The 16777-nt window shown below is 39.7% G+C and overlaps 1 protein-coding gene across 1 annotated transcript; it reads right to left on the reverse strand.

Annotated features, from left to right (window-relative positions):
- Positions 1 to 2507: 2507 nt before the first annotated feature.
- Positions 2508 to 14640, reverse strand: LOC102851476 (chromosome unknown open reading frame, human C12orf75). Its single transcript, XM_006897553.1, has 4 exons — positions 14591 to 14640; positions 11797 to 11832; positions 8393 to 8472; positions 2508 to 2515 (listed from the first exon to the last, which is right to left on the reverse strand). The coding sequence occupies exons 1-4, from the start codon at positions 14638 to 14640 to the stop codon at positions 2508 to 2510; spliced, it is 174 nt and encodes a 57-aa protein (XP_006897615.1).
- Between the last annotated feature and the right edge of the window lie 2137 nt (positions 14641 to 16777).

The raw sequence follows: 16777 nt of genomic DNA on the forward strand, positions 1-16777 counted from the left end.
AGTGGTGAGAATCTTTATTTTTCTAGATGTTGAGCTTCAATTCATATTGAAGGCTGCAGTCCTTGACCTTCTACAGCAAGTGCTTCCAGTCCTTTTCAGTATCAGCAAGCAGGATTTGTGTCATCTGCACAACAGTGTTGATGAGTTTTCCTCTAATACTGATGTCACTTTCCTCCTCATAGAGCCCAGCCTCCCAAATGATTATTTCTGCATATAGACTAAAAGGTATGGAGATAGAACACATCCCTGGTGTATACCATTCCTGATTTTGAACCATGCCATGTTTCCTTGCTCTGTTCTGACGAATGCCTCCTGGTCCAAGTATAGGTTTTACATAAGCACAATCAAGTGCCTGGGATTCCCATTCTTCTGAGTTAGCCACAGTTTGTTGTGATCCACACAGTCAAATGCCTTTGCATAGTCAATGAAACAGACAGACACTTTCTTATAGGTAACTCTTGATTTTTCTCTCATCTTTTTTTTGAAAATGTGATTATGATATGTCTCAGTGTTTTTCTTTTGTGGTTTATTCTGTATGAAGTTTGCTCAGCTTCTTATATATAGATATATATTGTTCTTATGAACTCTGTCTTAGGAAGTTCAATCAGGCTTTGTGTCTTCAGAACATCTCTTGATTCTGTGTTTTGACCATTATTTTTTTTGTGACACCTTGCTTTGGTCTTGTGTAGGGTGTGAATTAGCCTGCTTCTTCAGTGTCATTGCTGTGCTAAGATTTATCCTGCCTGGGGTCCTAGTGGGACCTTATTCTGATGATCTTGGCTCAAGAGCTCCAGAGGAGGGAGGGGCAGTTCACTCTGCCTGAATTTCTCGCTGATCCCTGGACTTCAGGGGAGATTTACTTCAGTTGGGGAGCTCAGTGTACTAGTAGGAAGTGGGAGGCCAACTCACCTGGCCTATAGTTTTCCTGTGAAGTCCTGTGGCATGATTATCCAGGACTGGGGGCCAGCTGTGAGTCTTTCCCACTCTGACAATTCAGGAAGAAAGACTTTGTCGCAGACGTTCTACTCTAGGACTGTTTTCTTGTAGCTGCTGAGCACTGGAGTCTTCTAGTTTATGTGCACAGCTGGCAAAGCAGGATGATGTCTCAGGCAAAAGCACTGTCTTGGCAGGATGCTGAATGTTGGTGATACTTTCCACTGGAGACTGAGGGCCACTGCTATGCAGGTCTGAAAAGGTCCTCCCCACCTCTCCTGGCTCTGTGAAGGCCTGAGGGTTCTAGAAGGCTTGCTGGGAACCCAATGGACATTTCACCTCTCCTGGCTGTGTGTGGCGCTGAGGGCTCCAGAGGGCTTGCTGGGAGTCAAATGGAGATTTTTACCTGTGGACAAAATATTTGATACTTTTCATACTGTGGAGAATTTTGGTTTTTCATAATAATCTGTAAATTATGTATTGTCATATGCTGTTCTGTGCAATCAAGCTGGCTATGACTCACAGCGACCTTATGAACAACAGATCTGGAATCTTCCCTATGTCATCCTCACCATCTCCAACACACTTAAGCTCACAACTGCAGTCACTGTGTCAATTCATCTTATTGTGGGCTTTTATCTCTTATGCTGACCACTTTTCTAAGCATGATGTACTTCTCCAATGACTGAAGAACAACATGGCCAAAGTATATAAAATGGAGTTTCACCATCTTTGTCTCCATAGAGCACATTTCACTCTTTCCAGGACAGACCTATTTATTCTCTTGGCAGGCTCTGGTATGTTCAGTACTCTTCTCCAACTCCACAACTCAAAGGAACTGATTATTATTCTGTCATCCCTAATCACTGTCCAAGTGTCAAATGCATAGCAAATAACTGAAAATATCATGGTTTGGATCAGGTGTTCCTTAGTCTTTAAACAGACATCATTACTCTTTAGTATCCTAGGGAGGTGTCTGATAGCACAATTTCCTAGTGAAACTCATCTTTTGATTTACTGACTACTGGTACAAGGGTGTTGAGTATGCATCCAATAAGAAGAAATCATTGACAACTTCCTTCTTTTCTGCATCTACAGTGATACTGTCTATTGGCCTAGTGGTGAATATATAAAAAACAATGGCATTCATGGCTTTTTTTAATGTGTTTTAATTTTAAATAATTGAGAAACCCAAGTAAAGAGGGATAAAAATATTTTATTTGTTGAAATACATTGGTAAATTGAATCATTTACATTGTGGTACTAACAGAGACACAATGGTCATCATCAAATTGAGAACTGTCCAAATATTCCACTAACCATTCATCATAAATCTGTGAAAATAATACAGAATTAACAAGATGAGATATCATGATTACACAAAGGGAGGGGGGGAAACTAAGCAGTTCTGATGTATCTGTAGTTACATAAACTTTGGAGTAAAGAAAATAGATATTTAATAAAATGTGCAGATGGTAAGCAAATTAAATACTTGAGATCCACCCCACCCCAGTGGAAAATTCAACGTTGCGATGGAATACACTGTTCCTAACAAAGGAAATTTCCTGTTATTTCTATAAAGCTGAAAATCAAACAGGGGGAAAAAGAACGGTAAAAAACAAGTTGGATAATCTTATAGCTACAAATGAATGTGAAGTAAAAATACTGAAAGGCAACGGATAAATATATTATTACTTTAGGTAGTTCAGTTATAAGCTTTAAACTTCTAAGTTATAAACAGAATATGGATTCTGCTATATAAAAATTATCAAAAAAGTATCAGTGAAAAGATATGATCTTCATGAACTGTGTTGAATGGCGAGGGTGAAAACATGGCCGGAGCACAGCCAAGCAGGCTGGGAAGTCAGAGTTCCCAGGACCGTCTGTCAACTTGTCTTTCATGGGTCACTCGCAGGAAGTTCTATATATGAGCAAACCGACTAACCAATTCCCTGCTATTAATCCAGCATGTAGCCATGGTTTGGGGTCACCATGAATTGGAAGCAACTCAACAGCTGTAGGTTTGGTTTTTACCCTTGATTTCTTAACTATACACTAAGACTCTGGGGTTGGGTTTGGAGACAGGACTGCAAAGAATTTACTTGGAAAATGTCTGTGCACAGTACAGTGTCCCATGGAGCCAGGTTCTTTCTGAATCTTCATTTGCAAGCTATGATGACAATAGCTTTTAAGAAAGAAAGAAAGAAAGAGTTAGCAAATTTGGAAAGACACAATTTAGTTAATAATATTATCTGTCCCTGGGGGTAGAAATGGTTAAGTGCTTAACTACCAGCTGAAAGGTTAGTCGACACCCAGCCAAAGGAAGGTTAACTCCGATGATCTGCTTCTGAAAGATTACAGTTACTTGGGTACCAGTAGTGTTGTCTTGTATTTAAATGGACTCAATGGAAAGTAACAATACGCCAACAAATTAACTACTAATTTTACTGCTAATTTGAACTACTGGTTTTAAGCAAAATACATTCAGAATTCTCTCAGTACTTATTTATGATTTTAAGCACAATGCAAAGCACTAGACATCTATATAAAATGACAAAGTGAGGTGGGAAAAGAGGCTAAGAATCTTTCAATTAAATATAACATGATAAAACAATGGTGAAGCCAAGCCTTTTATCAATACCACACACGTTAAAAATATATTTGCTATAAACCAGCCTTTTGCTAATTGTTGGAACCCCAAGGGTGGGGCTAATATGTGCTATTGAGTCAATTCCAACTCACAGCAACCAATCTGCCAGAGAAGCTGGGTTTCCCTGGTGGAGCCCTGGTGGTGCAGTAGTTAAGCATGCAACTGTTAACTGAAAAGCCATCAGCCATTCCGTGTGAGAAAATATGGTCATGGGCATCTGTAAGGATTACAGGCTCCGGGACCCTCTGGGGCAGTTCTAGTCTGTCTCATAGGTTCCAATGAGTTGGAACTGATTCACTGTATAGCAATGAATTGCAATATATTTTTTCTTATTGCTAAAAACAGATTTTCTTTTTAAGAGTAATTTTTTATTTATAAAATATTAAGCATAAAGTGCAGAGAGTCCCCACAAACCCTCTATCCTTCCCACCCAATCACTGTTCCTTCTATTTTTGGCATCTTGCCTTTGTGTGGCATATTCTTCATAACTGATGAACCAATACTGATATGTTATTATTTACTAAAGTCCATAGTTTAGATGATTTGCAATCTTCATGAGATCCGATTAGTAGGGGTTTTTATCCCATAGAGTGGTTGATGGATTTAAATCACTGACCTTTTGGTTAGTACCCAAATACTTAACCAGTGTGCCAAAAGACTACTTGGAAGGATCTGGTACCATACATTAGATCAAGTACTTTTGGGAACCCTCATGTTACAGGTGCACTGAGTGGCATTTAAGAGATCTCACTTAGGTTCCTCTGGCTGGAGGTCCTCCATACATCCAAAGGAGCATAGCTTTCACGCTAGAGTCATCTGCACAGGAAACCACAAACTGGTACTTGTGATGTGAATAATTTTAACACATTCTCAAACCATTCTAGACTTTGTTTCCAAAAATAACCTAACCACCTTTTACCTCCAGCTTCATCTCTGGAGATAAGACAGTTTGATAAATGCATCTCCAGTCCTTCCTAGAACATGTCTTTATGCTCATCCTAATCTCTTCCCCGTAATTTAAGCTCAGAGAGATGTCCACCACAGATAAGCACGCACAAGTAAATCCTGAACAGCAACAAAATAGACAGCATTTCAACTTAGAACACTTTCTGGTAATCCAAAGGATTGGGGGAAGACTAGGATCAAACCGATAGCTCAGGAGTAAGAAACTGGGAGGGAGGGGATGAAGTGAAAAGTGGAACGCAACAAAATCACATGCATTAATAACCATGAGCTGTGAGGAAATATTTCAGCTAGCTTTCTCAAGTTATGCTGGCTGGCTTATCAGTAACATCCTGTTGTTATTATGGAATTTTAGATACACTCATCCAGAGGAACAATTATCTTGCTTCTTTATCTCCAAGAAAAGTGGAACTGAAAGATACTGTAAAGGGACTCCTCTAACCATGTGAGACAGAGCTGTGACCACACCCAGTCGCTGGACAGCCACTTACACGGCCTCTCTTCCTATTCTAACCCAACGCTTGGAACACATCTGCTTTTAAGAAAATAGAGAGTAATTGGTATTTGCTTTCAACCAGAGTACTTTTTTCTACTTGATGTAGACACTGAAATGACTTGTTCAGAGATGAAAACTGGCAAGGCACTCAAATTTGCAGGGAAGGTCAGAAACTTATTATGAACACTGCATACAGAAAAGCTTCAGAAGAAAGCATCTTCCCAGGGATGTTACTTATTTCCTCTCAGGAAGATGGCTTTTCTACCTCCTGTGGCCCCTTTCTCTAGCAACGAAAGCTTATTTGCCTTCATTTGTGGGCTTATTCTGCAACCCTCCCCCATCCCAAACAGCAATGTCACTGGCCCAATGCAAGAAGCTGCTTCAATACACCTGCTTCTCACTTACTGACTTTCTCATTATCTGACAGTTTGCATTTACACTAGTAAAGAACAACATCGGACAATTTGATATATTAATAAATGTAGAAGTGTGATGTGAGATTAAGGTTGGCTGTGACAGTTAATGTGTCAATTTAGCCAGGCTGGACTCTCAGTGGATTGGATTAGTAATAATGGAACCTGGCCATTCCATAATGAAGCAATCGGTCAGTTAGGTAGTAAGGTGCCATGATCCGTTTTGTGAACCGATGTGATCACCCTTCATTTTGTGTAACACCGATCATCTATGCTACACAAGCTAATCTTTGGCACCTGCCTAGGTTGTTAAATGAGGAATGAGTGTATTAATGGCTGGATTCTGGTTAAAAAAAAAGGTTAATAGTATGATGATGGCAAAAAGGATGCCTATAATGATAGTGGAAGCTATCATTCCTTTACTTTTTTTTTCCCCACTTATAGGAGTTTATTCTTACTAAATCAGCTCGCTCATTTGAGAAAGGAATTATTTACAAATCAAAGCACTGGGTAGGATTCCCCCCTCTTTGTTTGCCTTCTGGCAAAATGTTGCAAATTTTTCTGTTTCTAAAAAAATTTATTTTATACTGATTTACATGCAAAGTTCATATACACTGTTTTTACACCTGACCTTTCTCCTTTCCTTTACCAATCCCTCTCTTCACCCATCAAATTGTGTGGCTCTACATTTAAGTCTTAACAACAATCCTTCCATACAGGCATTGGCTCTATTTTACAAGAATAAAGCTGAGACTACAAAGGGTAACTAGTCAGTCCAAGGGCCTGAATTCAAGCCTGATACTGTCTGATTCCCAGAGACAGCACGTGAACTCAAGAGATGGGGTATTCTGAATCACTGGCTCTTTCCAAGCAGCATGGCTGAAATCGAGTGAAGATCCAGGTATGAAATTCACTGTTGAGACTGACTGCCAGAGTCCCTTCCTTTGGAAGAAATGGTTGTTCAATACACAACAGAGAAAGGTAATAAGTGGAAGCTGGTTCTCTACTGTTCTCCTTTGTATCTGTATTACTACAATTCTACCTCAGGTCCACAGTGGTTCCTGTTTCAGACAACAATTTCTTCTGTCCACACTGAACGTGTTTTACACTATCTGATTTGTAAATTAGTCTAGGATTTTATATTTCTTTCTGTGTAACTACATTTCAGTTGGCTGGTGATTACTCATCCTGACCAGATTTCTCATATTGATAAAACGCTCTTTTTCTGTTTATTAACGAACTTCTGGTTGTGGCCAAACTACATTAATCTTACTCTGGTACTCAATCCAAGGCTCTCTGATCTCTTCCTAGAAATAATTTCTCAAGTTCTATTTTCTCAAGGTTTTGGCCTTGAAGAAGCGTGACACCTCATGTTCTCTGTGAACTCACCTGCTCTTATTAAATAAACTTGGCTCCATGCAGAACAAAGGAAATGGGGGAGGGGGAATAAAAAAAGGAAACCACAGAGAAAACAGAGCTCATCATTAAAGAACCTTGAAAATAAAACATGTTTGATTCTAAATATTTAGCCATGAGTCAAATTATTCTAACCCTAAAATTTAAGACCTCTTAGAAACACAGCAACATCTACAATTTGCTCATCATTATGTGTATTTAGACACGTATACAATACCTCTTGATAGCCGAGTCATGATCCCCTTCTCTTCTAATCTTTAAGAAAAAAATTAAGAAATGTTAAATGCTCAGAATATCTAGAACATATTCTAGTTTCCTATAAGACTATTAACAGTAGCGATAAGAAGCTATGCTGCAATCCCGAAGGCAAATGGTTCAAATCCACCAGCTGCTCTGAAGGGGAAGGCTGAGCAATCTCCCCCTGAGTGATTAGCTGCCTCTGTTAGGGTCAGCTATCATTCACTTCCAACTTGACAGTACTCAACATCAGTCTAAATCATTGTTAGGAGAAGGCAGTCCTTGGAGAAGGACATCATGCTTGGAAAGGTGGAGGATGAGTGTGAGAAGAAGGCCCATAACAAGATGGACTGACCCAGAGACTGTTACAATGTGCTTAAGTACATCAGAGTTGATGATCACAGTTCAGATCTGCTCTTCTCAGAACACTGAGTCGAAGCCGACTTGATGGCACGTAGCAACAAGAAGTCTAAGTCATAAAATGTTGTTGTTCTGTGTCTTCAAGTTGGAACCAAACCATAGCTGACCTTCCAGTTTGTTTTCAGAGACAGTAAAAAGCACACAGGAGGGGACTGTCCATCTTTTTCCAGCAGAGCAGCTGGTGGATTCAAACTGTGTGCCCTTGGGATTGCAGCACAGCTTCTTACCACCAGGCCACCAGAGCTCATAAAATAGTGACATAATAATGAAGAACAAACAATGAAAATAAATAATGCAAGGCAGCCTTGTGTACAAATTAAAAGTACTAATATTTTTATTACATAAAAGACTTTATATAAGATAATTGTGCAGTGATTAGAGCTGCACTTTGGAATCTTACTTAGGCAAGAAGCTAGCTACAAGGTTACAGTCATGTCTCATAATGAAAAGAACCTCACTAGACCTGAAAGCACCATCTCATTTCACATAATTACAGAGTAGGCTGTAATTCTTCCCTTAACCACCAGATTGCTTGTCAGTGAGTCATCTTTATGTTACTGGGATTTAGTTTTATGTTCTACAAAGACTCTATAAACTTATTTAACCATTAATTTTCATTTTCACATTGACAAGAAATTAAAAATACTCATGGATCATGGCCATGTTTAGAAAGCAGAAACCACATTTTGCTCTGGAAATACTGTAGCATGTAGGGTGGCAACTGCAACAAATAATTACAATGATAAGATTCCCTGCAACTAAATAACTGCATAGCCCCAGTCCCAGCAAGTTGACATAGAAATTTTCCACCAGAGTGCAAAACCAAATATTTACTGATAACAACTGTTACAGGATTTGACTTACTTTTTGGCACTGTCTTTGTTTGATTGGCTACCATGCTGACAGCTTCAGATGGAAGGCCAACATATACCCCTCCGTAGTTTCTAAATGAAAAGGTGGAGATAGAGGAAAATCAGACCAATTTATGAGTCTATGTATTTACAGAAAACAAGAGCACCTGGATTAAGTTAAAAAAAAAAAAAAACAAACCAAAACTACGTTGTTAGATGTCTTAATGTTGAGTGTGACTCCTAGCAACCTTATGGACAACAAACAGAAATCTTGCTCTACCGTGGGCTGTCTTCACACTCTCTCCCAAGCTCAAGTCACTGGTGGACTCACTGCCTCAATCCATCTCCTTCAAAGTCTCCCTCTCTTCTGCTGATTCTCACTTTCCTCAGCACAGTGGGGTTTTCCCCCCAAGAACTAAACCACTCCCAACATATATAAGGGGAAAGATCACCACCCTTGCCTCTAAGCAGCACCCTGGTCGCACTACTTCCAAGAAAGATTTGTTGATTCTCTTAGTAATCCACACCCTAGGACATTCACCATAGGACAACATCACAATTCAAAGACATCTGTTCTTTTTTAGTCTTCCCTATTCACTATGCAGCTTTCATATGCATAAAGAAGCAACTAGAAAATAGCATGCCTTAGATCAGGTATACCTTACTCTTTAAACTGACACCTTTTTTTTTTCCTTTAGAACATTAAAGAAGTCCCTAACAGCAGATTTCCCCAACGCAACCCGTCTTTTGTTTGGTGTTTTGACTGCTGTTACCATGGGTGTTGACTACAGATCTAATTTAAATTGTTGACATTTCATTATCTTCTCCATGTATCATAATGCTACTTATTTGTCTGATGGTGGATTTTTCTTCCCTGACATTGAGATGTAATCCATACTGAAGGCTGCAGTCCTTATTATTTTTCAATGAATTATAAAAAACGATTCATGGCTATTCAAAAACAGAATTAAGGATATCATTGCCCTTGTGATGAGAATTATCTTCTATTAATCTAAAAAATACAGCATGTTGTTAAGTGCTGTCAAGTCATAGATGACTCATAACGAAAGACCTGAACACTTGTATAACTTTCATCATTTCTCCAAGTTCATAGGGTTTCTGGAGGCAAGCTGTTGCGGAAGTGGATGCCTCTCCTGCTTCCAAGCTTGTTTTAATCAGGAAGCTCTACCAAACACTGTCCACCATGGGTAACCGGGTGACCATTATTGCATTTGACACATCAGTGTCACTGTGTTTAGCATCACAGCAACCACAAGTTACCTCTGTACAGCAAATAGACCAGTTCTATACCACTTGGAAAAAATGTTTGACCCAAAAAAAAAAAAACAAAAAACCCAAAACCAACAAAACAAGCAATTAAAACCAGGCCTGGGGGCCACGGATTAAAATCACCCACTTTTGGGTTGGTAGCATAACTTCCTGTCCACGAGGCCCACAGAGCTCTATGTTGGTGGTGGTGTTAAGTTCCGTCGAGTCATAGACAACTCATGGTGACCCGATGAATGACAGACCTGAACACTTGAGTAACTTTATACAAAAAAACCCAAAACAAACAAAACAAAACAGAAAAACAGAAGGAAGAAAGCAGGATTTCCTTAGTAAAATTTTTGTTTATTATACTTGTAGCAATCTTGTTCTTGCTGTTAGGTGCTATCAAGATAACTATGGCTCGCAGAAAACCCATGAACAACCGATCTAAATCCTGCCCTATCCTGCGCCATCGTCATCTCTCTGTCCTGCTCAGTTCCACTGTGTCGTCACTGAGTCAGTCTAGCCCACTGAGGGTCTTCATATCTTTCACCGACCCTCTACTTTTTCCAGCATGGTACTCTCACCAAAGACTAATTCCTCCTGAAAATAAGTCCAAAGTAAGTTAGAAGTGTCACCATCCTTGCCTCTATGGAGCACTCTGGTTGCACTTTCTTCAAGGTGGGATGATCCAAATGGGATAAAGGTTAGTAAAGAAGAATGTTATACTGAGTCAACATTCAGCAAGAATTCAGAGTGGTCAATACAGTTTTTAGGTGCTATGGGCAAAAAACCATTTTGCTTATGTTGTTGCCATGTGCCACTGAGCTGATTACAACTCACAGTGACCCTATGCACTGTGAACCTTGCTCTCCTCTCCTGAGCCAATCTCACTGAATCTGACACACCTACCCTTACTACGCCAGTTACTGTATCAATCTATCTCATCCAAGGTCTTCCTCTCCTGCACTGTCCCTTGACCTTTCCAAGCTTGATAGCTTTCTCCAAAGATGGGTCCCTCCTGGCGACATGCTCAAAGTATGTGAGACTGAATCTCAAAATCCTTGCCTCCGAGGAGCAACTTGTTTTCACCCTCTCCAGGACAATCCTGTTTGTTCTCTTGGCAGTCCACAGTATGTCCAATACTGTTCTCCAGCACCACAACTCAAAGTGATCTATTCTTCTTCTGTCATCTTTGGTCATTGTCCAGCTCTCTGATGCATAGCAAGTAATTGTGAAGGCCATGGCCTGGATCAGGTGCAACTTAGTCTTTATACTGACATTGTTGCCCTTCACTACTCTGGAAAGGTAGGTCCCTGACAGCAGATTATACTAATGCAATTCGTTTTTTGATTTCCTGACCGCTGATGTCATGAGTGTTGACTGTGGAACTGAACAAGCTGAAATTATTAACAATCTCAATCTTTTCTCCATCTATCATGATGTTGCCAAGTGGCCCAACAGTGACCTTTGTTTTCTTGATGTTACACTTCTATCCATATTACAAACTATAGTCCTTGACCGTCTGCAGCAAATGCTTCAAGTCCTGCCTACTTTCAGCAAGCAAGGCTGTGTCATCTGCATAACGCAGGTTGTCGATGAGTCTTCCTCCAACCCAGATGCCACATTCCTCCTCATAAAGTCCAGCCAGACAGATATAAAATGAGACACAGTAAGACTGTTACTGTTCTGGCTGTGTACCAACAATTGGAACCGACCCATAGCTGACCGTCTGGTGGGTTTTCAGAGGCAGTTAATCATATGGGAGGAGACTGCCCACCTTTCTCCTTTGGAGCAGCTGGTAGCCTTGAACCGTGTGCCTTCAATGCAGTTATTCAGAGGAGGAGGCAGAAGGACAGAAAAGGCTTAGAGAAGAGAGACAAGTCATACAAATAGAACAACACATAAAATGCTAAAAGATGGAAAGTCACACAGCTCATGTAAGGGACAAAGCCAAGCTTGATTGAGGAAAGCAAAAATCATGAATCCTGGCCAACTACTTTCACAGAATATGTTCCTACCTGTATTCTCTCAGCCAAAAGTTTCCCCAGTAGAATCTGTATTACAGGTAATGTGCTACAGTGTGTTAAATCCATGAGGCAGGGCCAAAATTATTCAAATTAAACTCAGCTGCAATTCAAAACGTACCTCCTCTTGTCATCTTCTGTTATTGATTCTTCTGTTCTAGAAGATCAAAAACATCTGCTGTGAGCCATTTGATCATACAGCCAAAGACTACAATGGTCAGCTCTGGGGTGGAAAGGGAAACTGAGTTCAAAGTCAGGTAGGTCAATTTTGTTTATTTAAAGGGTTTCACTGCATATTTCTGTAACACAGTATTTGGTCTTTACTTCCACCATTCATTCATGACCAAAAATTCAGTGATTATTTACTTACCAAACGTGCAAATCCAACAAACACCAAAAAACTCAAATGCCACCCACAATCAAACTAAAGGCAGCAGAGACTGGAGAGGGCACATAAAATAGGAGTCTGGAGGGCCTGGCAGTCCTAAGCACTGGGCCACCCGCTGGCTATGTGATGCACAGACTGGGCAAGGTGCCTGCCTGTGTCTCAGCTGAAAAACAAGAGGTTGACCAGATAGTCCCTGAGGGCCCCTCCAGTCCAAACACTCTGATTTTATGTGTCTCATATGAATTCTGTGGTGTAAATAACTATACATAGGAAAATGTTCTGTTAGAGCAAAAATGGATTAATGCAAATCCAACTTCTTCTTATAAATAAAAAGCTCCATTTTAACATCATTTACTGCAAACAGAAGGAGGAGATACTTAAAAGGAAATTTTTAGAATAAATCATTACTCTGAAATATACAGTTCCTTGCATAAGAAGGAATCAGTAATCGACTTGGGATGTTCCTTGGCATATTTCTTAGAGGACTGGGAAGCTTTAATTAAAAATCTAGATTAAAAAAACTTCATCAAGCCCAAGTTACTACTGTGAAAGAAAAAAAAAATCACATGAAGCCTCAAATTGACCTGAATGTTAACCACCTTGAGTCTTAAGGGGGTCCAATCCAGAAGAAAGGAGACTGAAAACATGTAAATCTTCTAAGGAAAGTTGGGGTCTTCTAGGTGAATCTGCTAATTCTAGGACATTTTTAAAGGTAGCTTCAAAAAACACTTCTGATTTTTTTTTCTCCATTTAAAAGCCATTAGCTTTTAAATGTAACTACATATAAACAAGAGATTTTGTTTCATTTTTTGAAAGGCAAAATCTACAAGAAGACAAAACTTGGCAATTACCTGCTGAAGGCTGGTCATGTCAACATCAAATACTCTAAGAGAGTGCATAACACCCACCTAGAAAACGGATTTACCCAAATGGAATATACAAACTCAAATTGTCAGGTAATTATCACCTTCCTTCATCTTCATACTATAGAATAAAGTTGGTCTAAAACTACATAGATCGTTTTTTAATTCAAAGGTGTCAAAGTCATATTACCTTAGAAAAGGGTGTTATGCTCACTGATGCGGCCTAACAAAGTGTTGTTTACTAGTTTTAATTAAAATGGATTTTTAAGCTTTCAGCATGGACAACTGGAACAGGATAGACAACTGTTTACTTTGGTCCTGACTCACTAAAGTCATCATGAAAGTACTTCTGAAGTTTTCTATGATGCTCAGAAACCTCACTTCAAGAGCTCGAACCAAATCACTGCTGATCCTCCACCTGGTTTTGGAAGCTGTAAACTGCAGGGGAGGAGACCGCCCACCTTTCTCCTGCAGACCTGCAGGCTGACACAAGTCAAGAGAGGTGCTGCTTCATTTGGGCTGGCAGACCAACACCCCACAATTTTTGGCAAAGCCATTCTTTTCACATACAATTGTGTATCTGTGTGAATGCTTCTCCCTTTTGCCTAATTTTTTTCAAGGATACTCTCAATGTTTTAAAATGTATCTTAACTTTCTCAAAGGTAAGAAAGAGATATCTTTTTTTAAACTACTATCACTTACTAATTATTCAGCACTCTGTGGATTAAACTGAAAATCAAGAAAACAAAAATTCTCACAGACTAATAAGCATTGCCATGGTAGACAGTGAAAAGATTGAAGTTGTCCAGGATTTAATTTTATTTTCATCCACTATCAACAGCCTTGGCGGCAGTAGTAAAAAAATCAAGAGAGGCATTATACGACCAATATATACTCCCCATTATCAAATTAATCAACAACCTTATATACACAATTCAGAGAAAATGATACTGTAGCTATCATATTTACTAGATTCTAGTTTAAAACAGAAAAATACAAAATCCTTAAAAATACCATTTATCACTTATTTCAAAATTTAAGAGAATGGGTATCTTATAAGCAAAAACCTTAAGATACCCATTCTCTTATATTTTGAAGTTACAAAGCCTGTTATTGTGTGTGTATGTGTATGTATGTTATTGGATATACATAGGCTCTTTGTATGAGAACACTGGTCCATTCAATCTTTGTCTATGTATTATATCATTCCTTTTATGACTGGAAACATACAGATTGGCATTATTAATGAATTTACCTCTTTTGTTCATAGGGTCACTATGAGTCGTACTCAACTCGACAGCACCTAGCAACAACAACCTTGTGTATCACTGACAGTGTGGGGAAACTTCACATATATAAGCATTATTCTTCTTCCAAACAACTTTGACTGTGTTGATAATTAGGCGTTGGTATTAGATTATTGTTGTTAACATCAAGGTGATGTCAACTCATAGCAACCCAACAGTACAGAGGTGCGAGTCACCATAGAATGTCCTAGGCTGTATTCTTTACAGAAGCAAATCATCAAGTGTTTCCTCCCATGGAGCCGCTGGGTAAACAGTCAATCTTTTGGTTTGCAGTAGAGTGATCAACTGCTGTGCCCCCAGAGCGCCTTTCTAAGAGTTTAGATATGAAGAAATAGGTTCAGAGAGTCAGGCAATTACTGAACAGAAAGGTTAACTTCAAGTTCCCTGTATCTGACCCAGAAGGTCATGCTCCCCATTCTAATCCACCATTCCCTATCCCACAAAGACTTAAACACTTCCAGTTAACAAATCACTAAGGTGGCTTCTTCCGCTGCAACAGTTTTGAGGCTCCCCCAATCTCACAACCTGCTTGCACGACCATGAACACCAAACACTCTGCTGATACTAATACATGATTTCCTCTTCATCAGTTTTCCAAGGTCGGTGTTGGCTACCTTTTCCAAATGAAAAAACTGAAGCTTTGAAAAGCTAAGTAACCAAGTTATACACCTATGCAACAGAGCCACAGTTCGAATCCACGTTTTTCTGCTTCCTACTCCTGTGTTATGTGGGCAGATGCTAATCTGTGTTAGATAGACTTCACCAATTTTTATCAGCCCACTTCAAGAAAGAAGGATCCAAGATGAGATATGAATCCCAGTTTACATACTTTCAGCATTTAAAGGAATCTATAACAATCTTGGCAGAATATATCCAATTGCTATGGCACTTACTTTTGTCCAGTTTATGGGCTGTCCTGTTAAGCAGTTATATTAGAAGCAATTCATTTGGACAACCAGATCCAGACTGAGATGAAATCAGAAGTAAACTGACTGGGCTAAAGTGAGTCTCTTACAGGCCATTGTGCTTAGTGCTTGGATAGAGTCAGATACTTCCCTGCCTCTGTCCAAAATATCCTGCTAGCTAGCATGACATTATCTTGTCCCACCTTCACAGGATGAAGAAATGGTTCTTCAGAAGCCATAAAGGTTTCTGGCTAAAGGAAGGCCCAGAGATGTAAAGACAAAGGACTAAAAAGCTAGTGAAACTGCCCAATGGCTACTAGTCATTGCATATAGATGTCTTTGAGGGTGGCAGAGATGGTGGATGGGTAGGTAGGGGGGTGCAAACAGGGCTATCTTCAAATTGGATGAATTCACTTCCCTGAGAGATCATTTCTTGTTGATAAGTAGACACTGTCCAAGAATACACAGAAACTGGGACATTAAACTTAGTTAAGTCATTTAGCAGCACACTTACATATGTATCCTTGGGGAAATCCCCAAGTTTTACATAATAAATACTTTGTCCAAACATCTGGCCTGCACTATCTGTATGTAATTTTAAGGAATCACTGTCATTTGTCCCTCAAAGGCCCTCAAACTCTGAATTATTTTCTTACGTATCTATCTTAATTTTTAGATCTTTAAATGCCAAGGAGGGCTGGTAATGAGCATGGGGTAAGCAGGGTTTCCAAAGATGGGCAGTCTCCTCCATGCAATTTACAGCCTCTGAAAACTTTCTGTAGAGTCAGCCTTGGATCAGCCCTGACTTGACAGTACCAAACATACAATAAAAGTGACTGGCTTTAAGAAACAGAAATGTCTTTTCTCATAGTTTAAGGCTTCTTATTGTGTGAGTCAATTCTAATGTATAGTGACATTAGCGTAACAAGGAAAATCCCAATGGTGTTATATTAGCAGGTATAGGGTATGCTGTTTTTGGGCAGCCACCACCCAATTAACAATAAAACCTCTTGCCCTCAAGGCAGAACCAACTCATAGCTGACCCTCCTTTGAGTTTCTGTAAATCACATGTAAGGAGACTGCCCACCTTTATTCCATGGAGCTGCTTGTGGATTTAAACCTGTAGAGAGGTGCAGACTTTGGATTAACAGACAAACTCTCTTTGAACTTTGACACCAGAGCTCCATAATTCAGAATACTGCCATCGTCAAAATGACTCGTAACTGGCCTCCATTAGGCTCTGGGGCTATAAATTGCTTAGAGGGAGACTGGCCACTCAAGGAGTCACTGGTGGATTTGACCTACTAGAGAGACATGGCCTTTGGATAAGCAGCACAATTCCCCACAGACTATACCATCAAAGCTCCCCAATTCACGATGTTGTGCTCTTGTTACAGACCACTGAGTCACTTGCAACTCACAGTAACAACATAGTACAACAGCTCTGAACCCTACTCTATCTTGAGCCAATTTCATCCTCTCTGACACACTTATCCCCATTACCCCAGTGACAGAATCAATCCATCTCATTGAGGGTTTTCCTCTCCTGCACTGTCCCTCCACCCTCCCAAGCATGACATCCCTCTTCAAGGACTGATCCCGCCTTGCAACATGTCAAAGTATGTCAGATGAAGCTTCA

The sequence above is a fragment of the Elephantulus edwardii genome, unplaced genomic scaffold, assembly GCF_000299155.1.
Source record: "Elephantulus edwardii isolate Elephantulus edwardi_28Jun2011 unplaced genomic scaffold, EleEdw1.0 scaffold00211, whole genome shotgun sequence".
Classification (NCBI taxonomy): Eukaryota; Metazoa; Chordata; class Mammalia; order Macroscelidea; family Macroscelididae; genus Elephantulus; species Elephantulus edwardii.

Bases quoted from the DNA above. Each gene is read 5' to 3' on its own strand.
- LOC102851476 (XM_006897553.1), bottom strand. From the start codon at position 14,640: ATGACCTTCTGGGTCAGATACAGGGAACTTGAAGTTAACCTTTCTGTT. The intron at 11,833-14,590 runs GTAATTGCCTGA...TTGATCTTCTAG, and splicing joins GAAGTTAACCTTTCTGTTCA to AACAGAAGAATCAATAACAG. The intron at 8,473-11,796 runs GTACGTTTTGAA...CTTTTCATTTAG, and splicing joins ACAGAAGATGACAAGAGGAG to AAACTACGGAGGGGTATATG.